Below are 25,359 nucleotides of genomic sequence, written 5' to 3' on the forward strand. Positions count from 1 at the left end.
ATAAGTTTCACTCTGGTGCTGCCTCACTATATAGCTTTAAAACTGGCCAAACCCAAACTCAAAACCAGAAGAGCTATATAAACCAGTCCCGCCAATGCAGAGGCAACAGGGCTGGGTGGGAAAAGGGCGTCCAGGATCTGGACACCTGGCTTCAATCCCAGTTCCACAATCTACTGGTTGTATGAACTCTCACCAAGACTTACTCCCTGAGTCTGTTTCTCATCAATAAAATGAGGGTAAAGGTTATGCCTGACAGCACTGTGACCAGGATTAAGGAGTTCTTTTCAGTGATTTCTACCATCAGTACACTACATATGTGGCATGAAAATGACCGACGGAGAACATTTTAAATGTAGGGCTATGGCTTCACCCCTGAAGACTGATTCTAACAGTCTAAGTGTGAGTCGCTCAGTCATGTCTGACTCTTTGCAACCTCATGGACTGTAGCCCACCCGGCTCCTCTGCCCATGGAATTCTCCAGGCAAGAATACTGGAGTGGGTTGCATTTCCTTCTCCAGGGGGTCTTTCCAACCCAGTGATAAAACCCGGGTCTCTTGCATCGCCTACGTCGGCAGGAGGATTCTTTGCCACTAGTGCCACCTGGGATACACTACATGGACTGAGCTGTATCCCCCAAATCCATATGCTGACAGCCTAACCTGCAGTATGACAGGATTTGGAAATGGGACTCTGGGGAGGTAACTAATTTTAGATAAACCTTGTTGGGATTAGCACACTCAACGGAACAGACCAGACAGTGCCCCCTATCTGCATCTCCTCCTGAAAGTACCTGTCTGAAAGCCAGGAGGAAGGCTCTCACCAGAACCCAACCATCTCACCCTGGCACCCCGATCTCAGATTTCCAGCCTCCAGAACTGTGAGAAATACATTTATGTTGTGTAAGCCATTCAGTCTGTGGTACCCTGTCAGAGCAGCCTGAATAGACTAAGACAGGTGGTGTATAGGAAAGAGGGAGGAATCAACTATAGGAAGGCCACTAACTGGCTGACTAAAAGGATGACGAGAGCCAAGAACACGGAGCAACGTGGAGGAGACTGGAAAGTGTGACCAGAGCCACTAACAGCAAAGTGGCCGTGAAGGAGCCTAAATGGAATAGGTTCAAGAAAGACTAGGGGAAAGGAACTAAACCAATTAACACAGGGAATAGTTTCTGAATAAATACAAGAAAATGCCTCTGCCTGAAACTTTGGTTTAATTAAAAATCATGACGATCTGTTTATTACAAGAGGCCCTGGGCTGTATATGTGGACATCTGAGCATCAGTGGCTTTCTTTTTTTAAATTTGGATATAAAGTTTCAAATGACACAAATCAATAAGCATTTGTGGTCAGGCCATAAAACAACGATTTCCTACCAAAGGCAAACTTGCAGGAGTGTGAATTTCACTGAAGAATACATTCTAAGACTGTTTTCAATGAAAACCAGAAAAGGTTCTACCCACAATCGTTATTATCTTACTTTTTCAGGAATTATGACCACAAATTTTAGAACATTTTTCTATAAGGGATTTTCCAAAAACAACCAAGAAGAATATTTGGTTACAAGGATATTTGTTACCAGAATTTGTTATGATGACATATTTGTTACAAGAATATCTTTCCAGTTTCCTAAGGCCTAGTAGTATTAAATACACACAGAAATTGGCAGGAATTATAAAGTCACCATCAAAAACTATGCTAGCCTCTGAACCTATTTGCTGGGCAGGAAAAAAGACACAGATGTACAGAACAGATATATGGACATGAGAGGGCAGAGGGGTAACGGGGAGGGTAAATTGGAAGATTAGGTTTGACATATATACACTACCATGTGTAAAACAGATAGCCAGTGGGAACCTGCTGAACCACACAGGGAGCTCAGCTCAGTGCTCTGCGATGACCTAGAGGGGTGCGGTGGGGTGGGGGCTGGGGAGCAGATCCAAGAGGGAAGGGATACATGTATACACAGAGCCAATTCGCTTTGTTGTACAGCAGAAACTAACACAACATTGTAAAGCCACTGCCCCCCAATCAAAAAAAGAGAAAATAACTGTTAGCCTCTCCTAACAGATTAAGACATTCCATGTCTGCAATGGAAAATGTGGTTTTAGAGACTTCTATATAATACCTCTTTTTTAGAATCATCCCAATTCAATTCTCGGCCCATCAATTCAACAATCCTAGGTAGGGCCTCCTCTGCCGCCTGCACATTTAGGAAGGCCAGGCGAGTACGACGTGAAATCATATCCACAGCGGTACAAGCATACTCCTTAATCCCGTATTTCACCTAGGTTTGAAGTAAAATGATTAATTTAAGCCTTTTTTAAAAGGAGGGAAATAAAGCTTCACTTAAAATCCATGCTTAGGTACAACGACATTTTTCTTTATATACTCTGGTTCCCTCTAGCAGGCATGAAGCAAATAGTGACATCACACAAGTTCTCCATTTTCTGCCTGCCAAAGGAGATTTGGAAATTGGAACAATTTGGATAAGAGTTAATGTCTTCTCCTTGAATAGAAACTGCCCCAAACATGTAAACTGAATCACTTCTCAGTTACCATCCACAGTAATCACTTCTTTTGTTTATGACAAGGATGTTAATACACATAGCTGAATAGGCAAAGAACAAGTTTAAAGTTAAAATTAAAAAGTTACAGTCTCATCTCTGAAGGCTGTCTACAGTTTTATGTCTGAGAGTAATCAGATGACAGAAGTCTTGCATTCAATCAACAACAAAATGCTTACTGGACACCCGTGTTTAAGATGTAGTGAATTATAAATGTCAAGTCAAGACATATCATCAGGGACTTTCCTGGCAGTCCACCGGTTAAGACTCTGCCTTCCAATGCAGAGGGTGTGGGTTTGATCCCTGGTCAGGGAGTTAAGATACCAAATGCCTCGTGGCCACAAAACCGAAACATAAAACAGAAGCAACACTGACAAATTCAATAAAGACTTGAAAAATGGTTCATGTCAAAAAAAAAAAAAGTCATCAGGCAGAACGTAAGTGGTACAAACTTGAGGAGCTCCAAACTCTCAAAAGGGGCAAACTACTGAGTCAGTAAGACTTGGGATAGCTCTGTGGAGCAGAAAGAAATCCATATTTTCTGTGATTATTGTTATCACTATCAATATAACTTCAGAGATGAAATTAAAATTATGTAAATGAAACAATTTACATATTTGTTTACAATTTACAAATATGCTGGGCAGACATTTTGCTCCAGCTTATAGCTGATATTTCTGCATTAAAACTTAGCTATGTATAATTTCTTAAGAGGACGAAGAGTGAACAGATGAAAAGTATCCCAGGGCAGATGGGAAACTTCCACAGGGCCGTTCACATACCTCTGCTTCAATGTATGGAAATTCCGACACAAGACGCACCCCAACAATGGGCCACCGCTTTCCCGTCACACTTGCCATCTTGGCCACCTCAAAAGCCTTATCACCATAGGTGGCGGCAAGATGCTGGGCCACCTAAAGAAATGAAACTGCATCAGGCAGGTCCTTTGAAGTATCAATAGCTTCTGGATACAAAGCAAAAAACTGTACCTGCTTATCTCGTCAGGTTTTCTTTTTTTTTTTTTAACAGCCTGTAACTAATAATCCTAGGAGAGCATTTGATTTTGATTTCGTGGGAGGAAACCACATAGGCTCCGAATGCTTAGGCCAGCACAAAGTCTACTACACATGTATCACTGTACCAGTGACTGATGAAGCTTCAGCTTCACTGTGCTCCTGATATCACTTCCGAAGAACAGCCTTCCTTATGCTCAAGAGAGAAAGAATTCGGGAGGTCCTGTCTGCTAGGAACAAGCCATACAAACCCTAGATTCTAAAACAGAAACCAAAACATGCATTGCTTTTTTAGCAACTAGAGCAAAATATTTTTTCCCATTAGTTCACTCCCACAGTACACTGTCAGAAGCAAACTGAGCTATAGGAAACTCGGAGTCATGGAGGCCCCGTGGTTGCCGATCCTGTTACTGGCAACAGTGAGATTAAGTCAAGAGGAAGATGATGTGGCAACGCACACCCACCTCACTTTCAAGTCCATAGTCCTGGACGAGCCTGATGTAGAGTGTGGGGCTCCAGTCTTTGCCCCCCTGAAGGAAAAGCCCAACTGTTCTACTTGGTCCTGCTTTCAAATTGTGTGCCTTGACTGCGGCATTTATGGTATCTTCTGCCATAGATCGATAGGTTGTCCACTTTCCACCTAAAAATACATTGATAAGTCATTCATCAGGTTACTACCCATTTTTCTTACAGTTAACCCTTTCTCAACTTATTAATAAGAAAATTCACCTGTTGTTTATAACAAATGTGGTGAAGCCATCGGTAAGATGTTACTCAGAATCATTAAAAAAAAAACAACAAAACCTGTTCATTAGCATTAAATGAGATTTTGATGTGAGAATTTAACTCAAGTTGCTATCCAAAGCACATCCAACAACAAGGTAGCATCCTGTACCTGCTATGGTGATAAGGCCACTCTCGCTGATGTCCACGACATGGTTTCGGGAGATGGACTTCGTGTCTGCAGACTTGGGATCTGTCACAAGGGGGCGAATACCGCTCCACGCAGCCAGGACATCCCCTCTTCTCACTGGGAAGGATCAATGCCAAGAGTTAAAAAGGATGATTCAAAGACACCTCAACAAAACCATGAAATAATTAATAAACAGAAAATAGTTCAGTAAAAGGAACACATAATATGTACTTTAAAAGGGAGGAAAAGCCCTTAAATATAAGAGCTAGATGAGTGGTAAGTTACAATGGGGATGGTGACATCCCCGGCAGTTCGGTGGTTAGGCCCTTGGTTAGGTCCAGGGCTTAGGTCCGTGACTCCATTGCAAGGGGCATGGGTTTGATCTCTGGTAGGGGAACTAAGATCCTGCATGCTGTGCAGAGCAGCCAGAAAAATGGTAAAGGAGGTGAAAAAAAAGCAAAAATCTGGAAAAATCACTGATATGGGTTCTCAAAAAGGAAACAAAATAAATGTTAGCAGCCCTCAGCTGGGACAATCTGCAGTAGTTACAAAGAACAACAACAGTAAAGCAGACACAAAAACCAACCAAGCAAACCAAAAGACTTATGAGTTGTCATATCTCCTCCAAGAATGTATCCTGCTATCTCTTCCCAGAAAAGACAAAAATACTTATTAGGAGAAGAGGGCAATCTGGATTTCAGATCCCATTCACATCTGAATTGTGTGTTCTTATATAGTGAACCTTCTATATATTTAGACAAAGCAGACTTTGAAAAATATTTAAATATATATCTAGCAAATTCTTGTGTAAAGAATCACAAAGACTTTGAAATGACTAAATATTAGACCAGTCCAAAAAAAGAGCACATAACCAAGTACAGGGAAAAGACCCTAAAAAGTTATACTGGATGACAGACAATCTCTCCATCTTGATCTCAAACGAAAGATAGATGTCTGGTAAAGATAACTTCATCTAAGGCTAAGGTAATCCGACATATTTTGGCATAGCTCGTTAAGGGCCACATTCATAATATGACTACAATCTGAAAGAAAGAGGTACCCATACATCTCTACAGGGGTGTTTAATCAAACCCATATTCCAACACTGAATCTAAACAAAGGGAGAATAAAACTCATACGCTAGTGAGGAAAACCTAAGGCTTCCAGTCTTGTTAACTGCTGACCATGAGGGCATCTTGATGCTGGGATACCATCCCTAGATTTGCTCCCTTAGGGGGGATCTTCTTCAACAGATTTAATCCTGATGGTTTCCATGGAATGGGGGTTAATTCTCACTCCACACAATTCCACAAAAGTCTTGTAAAACCGCAACACAAATCATGCAATATTTTAATCTTTACAAAAAGCTTAACTAGGAAATTACCACTATTTTCCATTAGGGTTCAAACTGCTCTCTGAGTCAAAAATAAAACTTAGCCAACCACTTAGAACGTCATTGTGGTCACTGCAAAGTCTCAAAGTGTGTCTCTGAAATTCCTTAGGCAGCCACACTGATCAGGAATTTGGTTTCAATTCTCACAGCCTTCTGACTGATCTTAAAATTATTTGGTAGAAAACTAAACTTTCTAAAGTAAATTTAAAGCACATCCAAATAATCCTTGTGACAAATGCTTTACCTTTTCTGGTATAACAGGCAGAAAAACACATCTATGAATCTGTACTATCTGAAACAAAAAGACCAACCTAAAACATTTGAGTTTTTCATTCAGGGAGGAAAACTAAATGAAGCACAATATATACTGATATGATTTTTAATCCTTATTTTTGAAATTGATACTCAAAAAAAGGAAGAGAAAACATTATCAGGAAGACTTCATAACAGGTCAAGAACCTTAACTTATTTTGCTTGATATCTTAGCATTCAGTTTTTTAGTCTGAGAATTAGATGAATACTGAGATAAAATTTACTTAAAAAGATACACTTAGGATAATCAAATTTTAGATCACATTTAAAGTAAGAATCAGGTTTTATGGCCTAAAGCATTGTTATATTATTACATTAGAGCGTGGTTGGATCAGGGGATCTACTGTCTATCAGTTTTCTCCCAACCTTGAGATTTAATGACTTGTATGGATTATTCAAAATGCCGTTTTGCAGGGGGTGGGGGGATGTGACGAAGAATAAAGCACTTTTTACCTCTCTACCATCTAAATTAAGTAGTGACCAGTCAGGGCTGTGGGTATAATCTAGGACCACAGGGAACAGCATAGCTAAACACGTGAAACATGAATTCTAACTTCTTGTAGAAAAGACAGCAGCAAACTGAACTAACAGGTTTCTCTCTTTATTACTTACTCACCCACAATGGAAACCTTGCACACTGTTACACTCTAATTAAAGTTCTCTTTGGTAAAAGATTCATGAGCAGTGGACAGATAGCACAGAGGACCTTCCAATCCTGCTAGGAACTTCTGCAGCCATATTGTAACAAAATGGGAAACAACTGTGGGGCAAACAACCTGGAGGGTGGGGGAGTGAAAAGCAGTAAGGGTCCTGCACTGAAGGTTTTGCTCAATCACGAAATCAATCACCTCCTGAGACTTCTTATATCTGGAGATCTTCTTTTACAAGATACTGCATTCTTTATTTTATACCAACAAAAAATACCAATTCAACGATTCTAATAAATTGAGTATTTGCTTCTAAACGGTCTATGTAAGTACCTTTAGCTTACGTAGAGTTGTTTCATAGACTTTTCTGCAGTGATGGAACTGTTTTGTACCTACACTGTCTAATTCAACAGCCACCAGCTGCATGAGCTTATGAAGCACTTGAAATGTGGTCCATGCAACTGAGAAACTGAAATTCAAACTTTCTCTCATTTTAACTAATTTAAATTTAAATAAGCACATGATATTCACACATATAGGCTATAATTTTGCGTAATGCAGTTCTAGAACAAAACTGTCAAGTAGTACATCTCAGACTTGTCCTGGTAAATTTTCAAACTGGGTAACTCCCCCATGGCCACCTTGCTCATGTCTCCAATGGAGAAACCATTCAGTGAAATCTGACAGTGAGAATATAATCTGCTGTAATAGAATGTGACTCTCTCCAAAATACTTTACTATCACAGCATGCTCCATACTTAACATTTCAAAGTATCCTTCTCTCCTACTAATCTCATCAATTCAAATAAATGAAAATATTTTTACTAAAGTAAGAACTCCTACCCTCAAGTTCTTACCCAGAAATTGACCCTACCATTCCAGCTGTAGCCAAGAACATCATCTTGGCTGTAGTCAAGAACTCACCATGGTATAATACGTGAGGAAAAACCTCAACTCTAGCTTGTATGCTTCAGAACTCAAAGATTCTATTCACCTTGATTTTCCTGGTCCTCATACTGTCGAGATAGCTAAGCAAGATGGCATTACTGTTGCATCTTTCTCACCATGTTGAAAGTCTTTGGCAGTATCAATTCTAGTATTTCTCAGTACCTCAAATACTGTATCAAGTAGAAGTCATGAATACTGATCAATATATATGAAATGACATATTAGAACATTCTCTGAAGTTTTTATATCAAACAAGAGCTGACATTACAAAATCAAAAGCAATAATATTTTGGCCTCTGAGCCAATATGCTACACTTTAGGTTTCTAATGATTACATATTTAAATAACTGGATATCCTCTTTTAGAATAACTGAAAACTTTAATAAATAAAGTAAATAAAAAGCACCAGGGCTTCCCTGATGGCTCAGACTGTAAAGAATACACCTGCAATGCAGGAGACCAAAGTTCTATCCCTGGGTCACGAAGATCCCCTGGAGAAGGGAATGGCAACCCACTCCAGTATTCTTGCCTGGAGAATTCCATGGACAGAGGAGCCTGGAGACCTACAGTCCATGGTATCGCAAAGAGTCGGACATGACTGAGTGATTAACACTTGCACTTAATAAAACAAGATGAGAGGAAACAACACTACTATTAAAAATGAAAAAAAATTCTTGGTAAACACCACTTATGACAGTAGCTCACCCAGATGGCACCTAGTTGATTTTTAAGTGCCAATTGCGAGTACTTCTGGAGTGTATAAAGGTTCTTGTCAATATTTTCAGAAGGATAGTGAGGAAATAACATAGTCCTCCTAACCACCATGGTTAAGAATTCTTTTTATTATATTATTTTTATTGTAAATAACTCATTCAAGTTTTAGTGTATAAATTATATAATGACTAAAATATAAATAGTAAAGTTGAATAGACATTTTTCACAGCTGGTTGAAAAGACTAAGTGCTGTATAATTGTTTCCAATTATAATTAGTATTTTTATTCTTAAAAACTTGGCAAGAGAAGCGTTGGTTTTAAAAGTTAATAGAAAAGGCAGCCCACAGGAAATGATAATTAAGAGCTAAATGTGCTGTTTTGCTTCACATCAGTTATTTAGCCATACATTTTGGGGTGCTCTTTCTCATGTTTGCCACTTTCAAAAAAATCAATAAAAAGCATGTGAAAATATCTAAACGAACACAGGGGAAACAGCATCAGAAATCAATACTTCTCTACCAGCATGTTTAACCTGCGGAAATGAAGTGTTAATCACAGAAATAAGATACCATATTACATTTATAAACTAATGAAACTAGAAAAAGCAAAGCGCGTGACACTATAATTAAACAGCTGGAAAACATCCAAGCCTGTGTAAGTTGATAACCCTGGTACAATCTCTGGCAGTGAAAAGGCAGGTCTGCAGTGAGTTGATACGGCCAGCTCCGTTGTTAATTGAATAACAGGCAATCTATAAACACTACTAATTGCATATGTGAAAACCTGTGTACAACTAGAGAAGCTGCTTAGAGAAGCACTCCAGAAAAACTCCACGGATAAAGCACTCTGCAGATCTTCTGTCCCCCTCCACCCCTTTAAGTCACAGCTTGGTTCACCACTGCATCCTCCTGATTAACCTCTACACAGCAGACTTAATGATACATTTTTCAAAAGATCATTTTTCCTCCTAATCCAATACACACCACACAACTATCAATTACCCATTTCAGAAAAGAACAAACAAGTAATCTAGAAAATTCAGCCTGTGAATGGTGAGCTTTCTAAATTGTTAAAGAAGACATGGTCTCCTTCCCAACAGACAAAATGCTTTTCAGAATTGTTCTGACGCATTTTGCAGAAGTGTGGCAGCTGCTGTGAACAGCATGGAGTGTTAAGATTTGACACTTTTTTTTTTTCTTAAGGATATAGCCATTTGGGGAGGCTCAGAAACTGTTGTCAGAATTTTACTTATCCATCTAATAAATCGTTTTTAAATGATTATTTCAATCCTGGTGAATACTAACCATTTCAAAAACATGGCTCTGGGATCTATACAAAGTTTCTAATTTTTTAAATCTGTAGAGAAGACTGCTTGGCCCAAGTGACTGGTTATGAGAAATGAAACCTCTACTTTAACAGTCACATCCAAATAAGGCCAGTCACTTGAGAGCAAACGTCACCATCATTCTGAAGGTGTCTACCAGCTTCCATGAAATGAACTGAGAGAAGTAATCCACGCCCTAGTGGATATGATATCACATCATGCAACAAACCCAGGACTAGCAACTGGAATATGCACAATATTTAGAAGCATAAATATTAGGGCAAGACTGACATACACAATACCAGGCTCCAACATGAATGACCTATGGGAAAGAAAGTCACTGGGCCTCAGTTTCTTCACCTATAAAATGGAAATTACAAAATAAAACTAATAAGGTTGTTATGAGGAATCAGATAATATAAGCAATAGACTTAGCAGAGGGTCTTGCATAAAAAGCAATCCATGATAGTAGAGTTTTTAAAAATAAAGCACTCATTACCTACTGAGGAAAAATAAGATTAAAATATGTGCAGCAACAGCATGTAGTCAAAAAGACTGAATGGGGCCTGAAGCTGAGTTTCACTTTCACATTTATTTCACTATATTTCACAGTATAGAAGAGAATATCAGGTTTCACCAAAATTCCTTGGAAAAAATACAAATGAGAATGCCTTTACTTTGGAAATAGACATACTTTAGCTAACTAGGACTCTACCAAGACTGAGGGTACTTCCTCATATACTCTGAGGACTTCAGTTCAATAAATAAGAATGAAAAGAAACCATGAAGAATCATTGTGGCTGAATTGCTTTTAAAAGGATAAGCTGATAAGGAGGAAAGGTGTGATAGATGGTGAGCATGGGGAAATAAATGAAGTACAAGCAAGAGCTGTCACTTCTGCTTTTATCCTGGATGTTTGCTACCTAGAGAATTCTTAATCTCAAGATTCCTGAGACCACCAGTGGAAAGGCAATTTGCAGTGTCCGCATGTTACAATTTACAGTATCCACATATTAATTTCAATCGATTTTTTAAAAAAAATCAAAGTTGACAAAAATTCCTCATTAGTTTCACCAATTAACCTGATTACCAAAAGGTATGTTAACTGAAAAGCTCTCTACAGACCAAGGAGGTCCTAGCTGGTATTACCAAGTCCTCTATGTATTAATAAGCAGAATAAAAGTGAGCGGTATAGGCTTGGTGTCTGTTCTAGCCCAAGGCTCATTTCACTAGTGGAAATCCCTACCCATGATATGGGCACAGCAGCTTCTTGGAACCTATACCTGTTTCCAGCACATCCAGTCTCTGGGCACATATAAGCAGTTAGATTTCTCATTCGTGCATCTGAACTTTAAGAATTTGGAACCTGTCAACTATAGCTCTCTGCTCTTGAATTAATTTTGTTTCTTGCTCTAGCAATCTAAACTTCCTGCTCTTGGAATCCAATATAAACCCACTTTTAAAAAATATATCCAGGTAAATGTGAAATGAAGCAGGATTCAGTAACAATAATCAGTTCATTAAAGTACAGTCATACCCAGATAAAGCTCCTTCTATCTCACAAAATGAGGGGAAAAAGTATCAAGCTGAAATTGCAATGGATATTAAACTGGGCATAACTGTTTCTTAAATAACTGTGTGTGAGTATGTGTGTGTGTGAAAGAGTATAAGTTTGGCCACATAGATTTCAATTACATGTACTTAATATATTTATACTATTATTACAGATATCCAAAGAAACTCTACTCAAAATGAAATTACAACCATTATTTGAAATTAGAAGAAACTAAAACTATATAATATGGATCAATCAATCAAACTAGGAGAATCCGCTAAACCACTTTGTAAAGCAGTTTGTTTTGTTTGATTGTAAATGTGTGATCACATAATGAAAAGAATTCCTTAGGGAAAAAGGATTCATAGATTCTAGTGAGTCACATTAAGACAAAAACTGTGTCCTTGCATGGCCTCCATTGAAGCCAACATTACAGGAGATTCCTGATATAAACAGATGATGACTATTTTTCAAAAATCTTAAATTTTGTACCTTCATATAAAAAGATTTTCATATTGCTACTAGCATCAAAAACCTTGAAAGCACCTAATTCGTTTTGATTTAAAATAATTATAAGTAGCATACCAGATATATATAACAAGCTTTGAAACTGAATAAAGAATACTTACCCTTAAGGAGCTCCAAGTGAGAATATATCTTACATTATTACCTGTTATACACTGCTGTGATATACCAGCTCAGTGATCTAAGGGACTACAAAAGATAGGCGGCTTCTGAAGTATAAATAATATTTTGCCAAAATGAAAACTTGGGGGAAAGACTATCCAAGAGCAAGACTTCGACCTACATAAACAAGGCATGAAGATTTAAAAGTGCATGACCTGATTTGGAAATAATAAGTCATGCAATATAATTAAATGATTGAATGCACAGAGGTGGAATAGCTGAATGCAAACCTGCCAAGACAAGTCATGAAAAGCCTTAGATTCCGTATGAGATAGTTAAATAACTTTGCTAAAGTTAATGATGAGACATCAAAGGGATATTTTTGTGCAGGGATGTGATGATAGAATTGTGTTTTATAGAGTTCTGATGGAAGGACCAGACCAGGTGAGGACACAGACCTGATGCACGAAAGCTAGTTAGGGGGTCAGTGCAACTGTTTAAGTGAAATATGACCCAGGCTTGAACCAGGGCAATGGAAGCGAGAGGGGATTTACATGATACTTCGGAGTACGCAGAGATGGGAACTGGACTGGATGTAGAAAGAGAAGGATCAACAAAGATAAGCATGCCATTCCAGCCTGGGTGACTAGATGGATGGTGAGGTTATTAAGTGAGATAGGAAATAATGTTGGAAAACTTTTGAAACTACTGTGAATTTAAAAAAATGCATTATACCATATATATCCACTGGAGAAAATACTATGATATCCAAGTTAAAAGAAGGCATGTTCAATCAAGTTAGCACTGGAAAGAAGTGAACTTTATCTTTTTCAATTAAAACAGCATGCTTATTAGCTAAAACCATAGTTAATATTCCAGTTTCTACATAGTAACAGCTCACTAAATTTCTTAGAATACATTCCTCTATCCTCTCATTTCTCTAACTAATTCTTTCCTATGGGTATCCTAGATTTGTCAATCATACCTTCTCAAGCTCTAGAAATTAGTGATGCAAACATTTCATACTCTCCTAGAAAAGCATGGGTGTTTAGAGCCCTGCCGGACTGGCACTCCAATCTTGCTATTAGAAATGACCAGAAGAGGATGGTATGCATTTCACGTGGATATAGAAAGTGGAGGGGGAAAAAGGCAACTTCTTCCTATTGTGTTATGCCTCGGCCTTCATAAGGCTTCTAGAAGAAGTGGTCAGTACCTAAGAGTCAGAGCCAGCCAGCTGTGAAGATGAGTCAGTGGGGGCGCATGGGAGTTATCTAGTGAAAGCTGGGATGGTGTGGAAGATATAAAAAAGGGAGAGTAAACTTAAAGGAATGCATGTTACCTTCAACATCACAACTCAAGTAGTTACGCACTTCATTCAAAATGAAGTTGATATCTTCTTCGGAAGGAATGGGATGGTGTGTAACATCAGTTGGAGTGTCGGTAGTGCCAGCTATAGTCATCTTTTGCCAGGGCAAGAAGAAAATAACTCTCCCATCACTGGTCGCTGGGTCAAGAAGTCCCATGCTCTCTGGGCTGGGGTGAAAAGAAAGGGTCACATATTTCTGAAGTCAGCCAGAGTTCAATCTTAATCTGCATTCTAAAACATTTTATTCACTAATTCTCATATAAGCAAATTAGGAACACACGAACTATTACTTTGCCGCTAACCTAATCTAGAAATTCCTAAAAGAAAAAAAATGGTAATACAAAAGGAATCAAGCAAATGTTTTTATAATAATATTCTACAGCAAAACCAGCAATGCAAGGTGAGTTAAGTAGGTGGACTTCAATTCCGATTGTTTGGGTCTTTAGATCCCTTGCACCATTCACATCAGATAATGTCAGCAGGATAAATGCCTATAATTCCTTTCATGATGGTCACTTAAGTTCTTCAACCTTTTTTCAAGCCCATGGAAAGTATTTTCCTGGAACATGTGACATTTGGTACATCTTTCTGTATAAGGTCTGAGAAGTCTGTGAGAAAAGTGAAGGGTCTAACTTTCTAGAAACTAAAATATAATCAAAAAGTTCTTTACTCTCTTTTGCCTGAATAAGCTTATACCACTTCACCAAATATGAGATTTTTTACTTTATTTCAATTTTACTGAAATCTCAAGAAATGTATCCATGAGAAAAGGGCTCAGTTTTCTATTATTACCTGGATAACAGTGTACTGGGATAAGATCAAAAAGGAGAGAAATATTTTAGCAATGAAAATCTTTAAATAGGCAGAAGATGCCAGTGTATTATACTACTAAATTAAGCTTTAAGGACGCCTCTTCTGCCAGACCAAAATCTTCAAAAATATTAAGAATTTTTCTAATACCTACTTAATATTCTAAAATCAAATTGTAAAACACACTTGCAAGAAGATGCAACTGAAAATAAACACTGATAAAACCTGCCCAGTTGTGTTATTGAATCATTAGTAACTATTGTTTTAATGGATTCATTAACCATTCTAAAATTTTGGAGACATTGTTAAAATGGCAGGAGGAATTTCAAAGTGTCATTTTCAAATAGTTGAACACTACAAACCTTCAGATAGCTGAATTTGACTGAATTCTCATAAGGAACCAATGTTAAAGGTATTTTCTGTAAATATATTTTCAGCTTCTATTAATAATATTTCTTAAATAGGAAACATAATTCTATTTGGTTTCAATAAATTCCAAAAATCCCTGTTATGCTCACACATTTTAAAAGACATACAGTCAACTATTCATAGTTGCTGCTGCTGCTGCTGCTGCTAAGTCGCTTCAGTCGTGTCCGACTCTGTGCAACCCCATAGACGGCAGCCCACCAGGCTTCCTGTCCCTGGGATTCTCCAGGCAAGAACACTGGAGTGGGTTGCCATTTCCTTCTCCAATGCATGAAAGTGAACAGTGAAAGTGAAGTCGCTCAGTCGTGTCCTACTCTTAGCGACCCCATGGACCGCAGGCTACCAGGCGCCTCCATCCATGGGATTTTCCAGGCAGAAGTACTGGAGTGGGTCTTTCTCTTAAAATTAAAAAAACAAGAAACTCAAGATTCAAATGTGTAAGGATGAGAGTCTGAATACATTTAAAAGCAAACCAAAAATGACTTTTTTATGAAAAGGAATCCATAGTCAGTTTAGTTAATGCATCTTCTTCATTGAAACTACAAGGAGTAATAATACTTCTTTGCAAAGACTCGTCAGCCCCATGAAATGCCTGCCATGTCCATACAGCCTTTGTAGAAAGAAATCACTATCTGTTGTCTACATGAGACACAGGAGAGAGTAGGCTTCAATTCTTCTATTTAGCATATGCAAAAATCACCCCAAAGTGTGTCAATCATTTAAACCTTCAGTGAGGATCTCATCTTCACTCAGGGTTACTTAAAGTAATTTTACTTTCAAAAAATATACTGAAAGCTATAAATATCGAGTATTTTCAGTCTCTGTGTGTCTACAGTTTTCCTTTGTACTTGCCATAAAACTTGCTAAAGATCTTAAAAGAAACTAGTTAAAATATGGTTTGTAAGCACCTAATTTGATCCTGGGTTGATATGCCCTTATATTAAACATGTCACTTTGTGATAGAAATTAGCTCATGAGTTCAACTTTCAATTTGGTAAATAGTCCTATATTGAAACAAAAGGATAAATTCTACATTCTAAAATTTAAGGAACAAATTACATGTTGGTATAATATATATATGACCATTTTATGGGCTAGATACTATGTGATGTATCTAAGCAACTCAATAAACTTGATCAACTTCAGCATAAAATTATAATATTCAGCAACTGAGACATGAAATGCTGTTGGAAAAGCACAACTACTGAATCTTTTAAAACCTCTCAGTGCAATAAAAGCAGTTTAAAGGGTGAATGTGATAGTTACCAACACACACATAACTGGAACCTGTAGAGAATCAACTGCTTAAGTGAAGACATATGTGTCAAACATAAAATTAACAAGCACAGAGGGAAGACAAAGCTATTAATGAATGGTATAAAAATTTAAGAATCCACTTGGAAATACTTCTCATCAGTTCTAAATTACCTAATTCATAACTCACCCTTAGGGAAAAGTTTGTTTTCTTACGAAGAATTAATTCTGCAAGGTCGCACAAAAGTTTGAAAATGGCTGTCAACTATAGGGATGGTACATACAACGCGGTGAGGCATAGGTCTTTTCTCAATATGCATAAGTCACTTGACATCAGCAGAAGCAGCTTGCTGCTAATTTATGTGTGTGTCTAGGATTAGATGTAATGAAAATTTTTCTCATGCAGACCATTGCCATCCTGAAGTACCCTTATTTAAACTGAAATCAATTTATTACTAACTACTCAGCAATCAGTGTTGGAGCCAGCAGTATGCACACATATTATGGGAAAAAAAAAAAAAAAACTGACCTCTCACCAGTAGTAAAAAGCATCTGTAGGCTAAAAGGAGGAGACAACTATTTTCATGTATTTCAGTCATTTGATGTATTGTAGTTTTTTGGGTTTTTTTTAATTTTTATTTTATTTTTAAACTTTACATAATTGTATTAGTTTTGCCAAATATCAAAATGAATCTGCCACTGGTATACATGTGTTCCCCATCCTGAACCCTCCTCCCTCCTCCCTCCCCATACCATCCCTCTGGGTCATCCCAGTGCACTAGCCCCAAGCATCCAGTATCGTGCATCGAACCTGGATTGGCAACTCGTTTCTTACATGATATTTTACATGTTTCAATGCCATTCTCCCAAATCTTTCCACCCTCTCCCTCTCCCACAGAGTCCATAAGACTGTTCTATACATCAGTGTCTCTTTTGCTGTCTCGTACACCGGGTTATTGTTACCATCTTTCTAAATTCCATATATATGCATTAGTATACTGTATTGGTGTTTTTCCTTCTGGCTTACTTCACTCTGTATAATAGGCTCCAGTTTCATCCACCTCATTAGAACTGATTCAAATGTATTCTTTTTAATGGCTGAGTAATACTCCATTGTGTATATGTACCACAGCTTTCTTATCCATTTTGTAAGATCATCTACCCACAACTCTGATGAAAATTCCAGATTTTTTAATTGGAGGATAATTGCTTTATCGTGTTGTGTTGGTCTCTGCCATACAACAATGCGAATTAATCATAAGTATACATATGTTCCCTCCTTCTTGAACCTCCTTCCCACCCCTCTAGGTTGTCATAGAGCACCAGGTTGAGCTCCCTGGGTTATACAGCAACTTCTCAGTTCTTAATGTAAAGAGTGCCTTCAAAAGTAAATGATTTCTGTGTGTTGAGTTTTCTGAAAATTAAAATAATCTAGAGAAAGAGAGAAAGCTGCTACGATGGCACAAGATAATTCTACATGTGGAATGTTAGGGTCATAATAAGCTTAATAAATGCCATAAAGAAACTCTGAAAATAGCCCAACAGGGTAGCCTGCATATGGAGTCCTTATTCCCCGTTTAGCAGCCTACACTCAATAAACCAGTGGCTCTTGAAGTCATTGTATTGTCAAACTGATCAGCTTCTAGTTGAAATGCTAGGCCTTAAGTTATTGCTGCTGCTGCTAAGTCGCTTCAGTCGTGTCCGACTCTGTGTGACCCCATAGACGGCAGCCCACCAGGCTCCCCCGTCCCTGGGATTCTCCAGGCAAGAACACTGGAGTGGGTTGCCATTTCCTTCTCCAATGCATGAAAGTGAAAAGTCAAAGTGAAGCCTTAAATTATTATCAGCTGGTTATAAGGGCAGCACCATAAGGTCTTACTCATCTCTGAGGACCTAGTAGAATCCTTGAGTTACAGCTGTTGAGTGAAGACTGACTGAGAAATCCAGAGAGCTATTTCAGTCTGAGATCTCTGGACCTCACCCACCCAAGAGAACAATTTGATATGGAGAGAAAAACCGTCCCTTGGATACCAGCGATATAGCTGCTCAAAGTCAGTACTGAAAGAGGGACCAAACACTTAACCCAGACTGTAATCCCAAACCAAGGGACTCATCTGCAAACAGAGACTGAACAGGAACTGGGCTGCCAGGCCACTCCTCCAAGGTTCTCCACAGGATGTTTAGTGGCTGTGGTTCGAGGTGCTAAAAACGGAGATATTAATTTCTCCCAAAGTAGAACGAGATCACTTACTGCATCTTAAACAGACCCAGCTGTGACTAACACTTTTACAACTTACAGGCATGGGTCTGAAACTAATGCCTAATTTTTAGGATTAAGAAAGACTTTCTGTTTTGAAAGTATTACATGCAGGTGATATGTATTTATATTTCTTAAAAACCACCTATCTGCTCTGTTGTTAGCATATTATAAAGCATAGTAGAGAACATATATATAGCATGAGTTCCTTCATGAAAAAAAGTTTAAAAGGATATACATTTGTGCAAGCATAAACATAAAATTTTATGGAAGAAATCAGAAAGAAGCATTATCGAAAACTGAAGCTGGGGACATGAGGAAAAGAGGGAGACTTTCACTTTTCATTCTATATCTTTCTATTTTTCTATAGCAATTACTTTTGTTTATTTTTGTCTACAGGAGTTATCTGGGCAGTAAAAATAAAAATCATATTTTGTTTTATATTTTAATATCTATATATTTAAAATTCCCTTATAGGTATTAGATTAAAATTTTAATTAGAAAAAGGAACAATCTCAGTTTGGGCAAGTTAACACAAAAAGTTAGTAGAACTCATCAAAAATTTACCGGTCATTATTATGTACCAGATAATCTACCAGGAGCTGCAGATGTAGTAGTCATGAAAATAAAGAAAAAATAAACAAAGGAATATTGTCAAAATGTACACAAATTAGGAACTATCATGAGATAAGCAACCAGAAGCTGAAAATGAGCAGCTTCCCAAAGTTGCACAGTTAACAAGGGGTAAAGCGATGAACAAACCAGGAAGTTCTTTACCCAGGTATCACCTTATCTTACTCTTCATTCTGTCTTTGTCTGTATACTTCAAAGAGTAGAATGTCTTCACATTTTAACGACAGACAAACTAAGGTTTACAGAATAAAACGGCTTGTCCGAAACAGTGTCATTATGAAGTGGCAGAAATAACGTAGGGAATAATACCGAATACTAACGTGTCCTCTGATATCATGGGACAATAGTAAAGACATGAAACACAACGCACAAGCAAGATCTAAGCAAGTGTAAGGACTGGGGTGATGCGTGTGTGTCTACGCTTTAGGTACGACATCTGTACTCCAACAGATGTTAAAAAAAATGCTTCCAAAGACTTACAAACTAGCTGACCTTGCAAATTTTTATCCAACACAAAATAAATGCATATAATTGTGTCTGAAACTATTTTTGAAAACCTCTATATACAAGAAACATTTGCAACATGTACATATATTTACTTCTCGCCTTTTCATTTGAACTAAACTTCTGCTTAACAGTTTTTAAGACTCTATTAAGCACCACTGCATAAGTTTTTATTATTGAGATTGGAAGCACCATGGTCTCTACAGTTCTAAGTGAAAACACTGATGACTGTCTATTAATTATATGTAGACATTTAGAAAAGGACAAAGAAACCTTGGAAGCTGGTGGACATGAAATTTCGTTAATATTCTTCTTGGTAGAAGTGTGATATCTTTCTCATTAGAAGTGTGCTTGGTACAATATCTTGGACTCTCTTCAAGAAGACTTAGTGGAAAACTAACTAACAAGTCAGCAGCATCCATTACATAGTGGGATGGCATTCTAGAAGAATGCAGATATTAAATGAAATGTCACGGATCTGTATATCTGTTTTATCAAATATTAAAAATATGTCTTTTATGGAAAATTATTAGAATATAGAAGTGATAACTCCCATTCTAACCATGTTACCTAGAAATGATAACCTTTTACTCATAATCACATCACCTAGAGGCAATCACCATTGGTATTTAAAATACTTCTTTTCATCTTTTTCTAGATACTTATATAATGTTTGCTCATGTTACACATACAATCTTCTATCCTCCACTCTAAATTAACACTGTATCTCTAGGGTTTTCCTAGGACACTAAAATTATTCAGAATTTTTAATGGCCATATAATATTCCCTTGTGCAAATACACCATAATTTACTTATCCATCCTCCTAAGGTTAGAAACTGATGTGGTTTTTAATATTTCTCAACTACAAATGATGTCTTAATGAATACCTTGAGCATAAATCATGATTTCACAGAATTATGTACTAGTTTGCCTATTAGATTGCCACATATGGAAATAAAAATGTTCCATATTCATCATGGATGCATGAACTTTTCCCCAGATATTTTTGAAATGTACATTAGGGGTAATCATTATTAGTTTCTTGGGATCATACATGTTTGTTTTCAAATTTATTAAAAATAAAAAATACTAAAAATTCAAATGCACATTAAAAATTGCAGTTTCATGTGCATCACCCCACTTAAAGGATTTTCAATTAATAGCTGTTCTTATTTCATCTCTATCCCTGCCCATTTCTCTACCTCTGATTATCTTTGCCAAAATGATAAATCAGAAATTATAAATTATTTTTCAAAATATATTTCAAAAATTATAAGAATATTTGGTCCTCATTTTCAGATTCTTCATAAGCAAGTCTGGGTATTTTATAAAATGAACTTTTTAGTGTTTTCATGTAAATGTCTTTTATGGACATTTTTGCAAAATTAATTTTAGGGTTTCCATGAAAATTAAAATTCAGAAATACTACGACTTAGCCTCTGATGATGAGTACACTGAAAAAAAGTACAAAAACAGATTCCAAATCACTAACTCATAGAAAGGAGTATTGCCATAAAAACTACGAAATTCTCAAGCCTGGTTTGTGATGTGTGTTTTGGAAGAGCTTTTTTTTTCAGTCATTTCTCCTCATTTTGAACAGTGAGCTAGACCATCTATTATGAAGAAAGGTATGCTCTAAGAATACGTGTAGACAATTTCTTGCGGCCCTTCTTTGATGATGACGCATGAGTGGGAACACGGGTACCTGTAGTAACCAGGCATCACGATGTGGACGCCAGCACTCGGCTGGCAGATAGCTGTGGTGTCCTTATCATCCATTTTGCGCACGGTGTCTGTGAAAGGTCCCGTGGCATTGATAACACACTTGGCTCTCACATCAAATTCCTCCCCTGTGAAAGAAAGCAGTGTCAGTCACACACCCCATTTGTTTCTCTGCTCACTGATGCTTTAGATTATTAATTCATCTATTAACTTATGGTGGAGTATACATTATCACTTGAGTGATACAGGCAACCAGAGTCATTGAGAAGCCACACAACAGGCCTGCATGTGAGTACATTTAACCAAAAACAAGTCCAAACTGCAGGAAAAAAACACGCTGCTTTTTCATTTCAGCTCTCATTCTAGTTTGCAAAATGCCTGACATTAAAGTGTCAAATAAGAAGAAAGTGAGTAAATGAGCTGCTTTCTCCTTAAAACTCAAAAGTGTGAGCAGTGGTTTTGAAGGAAACGACGTAATTCTGAAACTTCGCCCACCTGGCCACAAAACTGGACAGGCAAGCAAATCTCACCAAAGTTAAAGTGATTGACTTGAATGGCACGTAAACACACTGCTTCTGTCACCTAAAGGATACTTTTTGAAGCTAGCCACATTTATTGACTTTTCTTAATAACATGTTTTTGTAAAGAAAGCATAATGCATTCATTATGTGGGAATTTTGCAGACATTATTATCATGATCATCATTAATGTTTAACACAAAGAGGAAAAAAAATGGCCAGGTTCCACAAAGGAAAATTTTCATGTGAAACCAGTTGTTGTTGACAATAAGGAATATAGGTAATAGGACTCTGAAATCTGGCTTCAATAAAAGAGAAGTGACAGAGAAATTATCATTCAGTCATTGTACAGACAAAGCAAGATGCTAAGAAATCTGCCCTGCCGGAGCCTTTGCATACCTGTCAGCACATCCTTACACCGTGCACCGCTCACACGCTCTTTCCCTGTCTGGGGGTCTGTCTTCTTGAGCAAACTCATGACCTCCATGTAATTGGCCGTGGCAGCCCCATACCTGGCAGCGGTGAGAGCAATGGCAAGGTTCATCCGTGCGTCGTTGTGTTGTCCTGCAGCGGGAGAAAGCATCAGAGGAGGGACAGGAGTCACCTCAAGCCACAGACTGGTAGTACAGAAGTGTGTCACAACAGATATGTCACATCTGTCCCTGTCACGTGGAATATACTTGATGGCTAGTCAGCTCTACAGGGCATGATTTGGAAATACATGGTCATTCTCTGTCAGGCATTTACCTGCCACTTCCGCAATTGCACTTTGTGTACTACAAAAGGATGCAAAGTCTCCCTTTCCTACAGAGCTCACATCAATTATCTGCAAGTTAAGATATAAGTAATTATTCTCTCCGTTTGGGAACATATGCATATGTCAGGCTTTTCCTAATACAGACAACCCGTACACATGAAAGTGAAGTAATTCAAAACTTCAGAATATTTGACACCCCAACTGGTGTTGATTAACAATTTTAATGAATACGTGCTCTATCTAATATTCAAAATCAAGAGCTTAATCTTCCATAGAGAATCTCTCAGTATTCTATAAAGGAGTTTTCTGGGTTTGCATTTCGATCAGAGCTCCTTAAAATGTTAACTTTTTGTTTTTTGTCATACATAAAAGGTAAGAAATTAAGCAGGGCAAAATTTAATTACAGAACAATTCCTACCTGTATTGTTAAAGATTTATTGCTGAAAAATCTTAGTTAAAGAAAACTGAGGGGGAGGCGAAGCGGGGAAAGATGATTAATCACTTTAAAATACTGGCATCACTAGAGACTTTTTCTATTTATTATTGCCAGTGGAGTTAACGCTGACCAGGAAGAATTACTCTACATCGCAGGGGCCAGGTTCTCTGTGGCCTGAATAATTAATTACACAGGACTAGATGTATTGAAGCAGAGTTCAAATTCCCACACATTGGGATCAGTTCTATCAAGATAATACTGATAAAGGGATGAATTTATAATGGAAATTGTTGTTGATTTATGTTGCCGGCATACCAAGCATTTAGTATAAATGGTTTATGTAAAGTTTCTTCCTTGTGATTCAGTCTGTGCCGGGTCAGAAGCACCACAGGTAATCGGCTGCTGCTAAAAGGGCACAGTTATAAAGAGAGAATCAATGACAGGACTCTGCCGCCCCTCCCCACAGACATCTTATTCTAGAACTGCTAAACTAATGCAATCAGCCAAGAACCTTCCCTCAAAATTAAAGTCTCTATCAAGTTAAGAACATACATTAAACCTCGACATGCAAAATAAGGAGTTATTTTATCCAAAGATGAATAGAATGAAAATAGAAGAAAGGAAACAACAGCAGCGGCAGCTGAACTTTAAGTCGAAACAGAAGAGGGGCAGCATTTCTATCAATTTCACCTAGCATGACCCTAATGGTGCAATTAAAATAGTAGATACATTTAAAATTAAGTTGAAGAACTGACTTTTATTAATATGGCCATTTAAAATTGGAAAATATGATCCATAAAGTTAAAAGCATGAAAACAGATTATACATCTAAATTTTTAAAAATACCCATCCCACCAAATCTTTCTATCTAGTACATAACAATGAAACCTTTAAGGGGTAGGTAGTCCAAGAAATCCAAGTCATGTTCCTATGGTAGGAAAACTCTCACCAATGCAAGTGTGCCTCGACTTAGACACAGGGTGAGAAAACCACATGTAAATCAATTATTTTATATCCTATATGACATCACTGTTCTTAGGAACCAGGCAGAAATTCATTTATTAAATGACAGCTCCCTTTGTAAAGTGATATATTGTTGTTACTGTTTAGTCGCTAAGTAGTATCCTACTCTTTGCAACCCCATGGACTGTAGCCCAGCAGTCTCCTCTGTTCATGGGATTCTCCAGGCAAGAACACTGGAGTGGGGTGCCATTTCCTTCTCCAGAGGATGTTTCCACACCAGGGACTGAACCCATATCTTCTGCACTGAAGTGGATTCTTTAGCACTGAGCCTCCAGAGAAGCCCCTGTAAAGTGATATATTGTATATCTATTTAACAATCATCCAGTAATGAAACTAACTTTTGAAAATACACAAGCTTTCTTTTAATATATTTTCCAATTATAGAATCTCATTGGAACAGTATTTGTATAGTTCATCAGGCTCTACTGTTTCTATACTAAGATATACCTCCTATACTAAGATACACCTCCTGAATTAGCTTCCAAATGCCAATACTTTTGAGGGTAAATAAGATGAACCTCAGTTCAAAATGTGAGGTGGAAACAAGTCTCTTGGCTCTTTATTTTGCACTCTTACTCTGATACCCAGCAGCATGCCTTGACTCGAATCAGAAATGTCACTTATTTATGAAAGCTCTCCCTGCAATCTTTTACTCCCTTTATTCTTGAAAAAAATTATTTACAACTTCTTGAACATCCATGTCATTTCATACCTCCTTGCCTTTGTCCACATGAATTCTTTTGGCTGGAAAACCATTCTGGAAGCTCTAGACAACTCCTATTTCTCTCCCATGAGCTGATTCAAATATCTCCCTGTAAAGACTTTCATTATCTGTATTGAACCCCTCCAAGGCCAAGTTGTTCATCCCATCTTCTGAATCCATATTGTACCTTGTACATGCCATTTCCACAGTCTTTATGAAACTAGTCATCCATGTATCCATCAACTTGAGAAAATGATAAGCCTTAGTTACGAGTCAGGCACTGTGACAAATGCAAGGAACCTAATGGTGAGAAAGATACAGGGATACTTCTGTTCTCCTGGAAGTAACATTCCACTGTAATTACTGTGTGATTTCCACATTTCCTCGGCCTTGTCATGGGAAGGCAGAAGTCCTACTTTTCATCTTTTCTCTTTCTCATTAGTACCAAGCACAGAACAGGTATTCAGGAAGTGTTAAATTTAGCCAAATTCCATTCAATGTGTTAAATAAACAGGTTTATTTATAGTCTTAGATTTTTACAGTCTTCCAGATTTATATAAATCTTATAGCCTTTATAGATTTATAGTATTATCTCTAACTATAAAACAGAATGCTTTGTCTAAAGTTTAAAAAAAAATCAGTTTATCAATAAGTTGGTGGCAATAAACTTAAGGGAAGCAGGGAAACCCCAGAAGTGTTAAATCTAAACTTAAACCCAAACTAGCCCAAGAATGAGAAATGGATATGAATGATTCCCTCTAGACTTAACCCACAAGTTGCCCCGTGCTTCACTGGGAAATGCAAACACAGTTATTATAAAAACTGAGGAATTAAGTAACCTGACTTTCTTCTGGGCCTAGGAGTTCACACCTCTACCCAGGAGTCCCCTTCTTTGCAGTCATTAAGCTTAATTCAAGTACCTGCTTTGATTCAAGG

The 25,359-nt window shown here is 37.6% G+C and overlaps 1 protein-coding gene across 7 annotated transcripts in view; it reads right to left on the reverse strand.

Annotated features, from left to right (window-relative positions):
* GPD2 (glycerol-3-phosphate dehydrogenase 2) overlaps nt 1-25,359 on the reverse strand; it is a 236,497-nt gene that overhangs the window by 11,140 nt on the left and 199,998 nt on the right. For all 7 annotated transcript variants that reach the window (XM_059892151.1, XM_059892154.1, XM_059892145.1 and 4 more), the window contains 7 exon segments: nt 21,904-22,068; nt 20,970-21,114; nt 13,352-13,545; nt 4,475-4,609; nt 4,044-4,219; nt 3,349-3,480; nt 2,128-2,286 (listed from right to left, as the gene is read on the reverse strand). In XM_059892151.1, the coding sequence (XP_059748134.1) occupies nt 2,128-2,286; nt 3,349-3,480; nt 4,044-4,219; nt 4,475-4,609; nt 13,352-13,545; nt 20,970-21,114; nt 21,904-22,068 (1,106 nt within the window).

Source organism: Bos taurus, chromosome 2 (assembly GCF_002263795.3).
Source record: "Bos taurus isolate L1 Dominette 01449 registration number 42190680 breed Hereford chromosome 2, ARS-UCD2.0, whole genome shotgun sequence".
NCBI lineage: Eukaryota > Metazoa > Chordata > Mammalia > Artiodactyla > Bovidae > Bos > Bos taurus.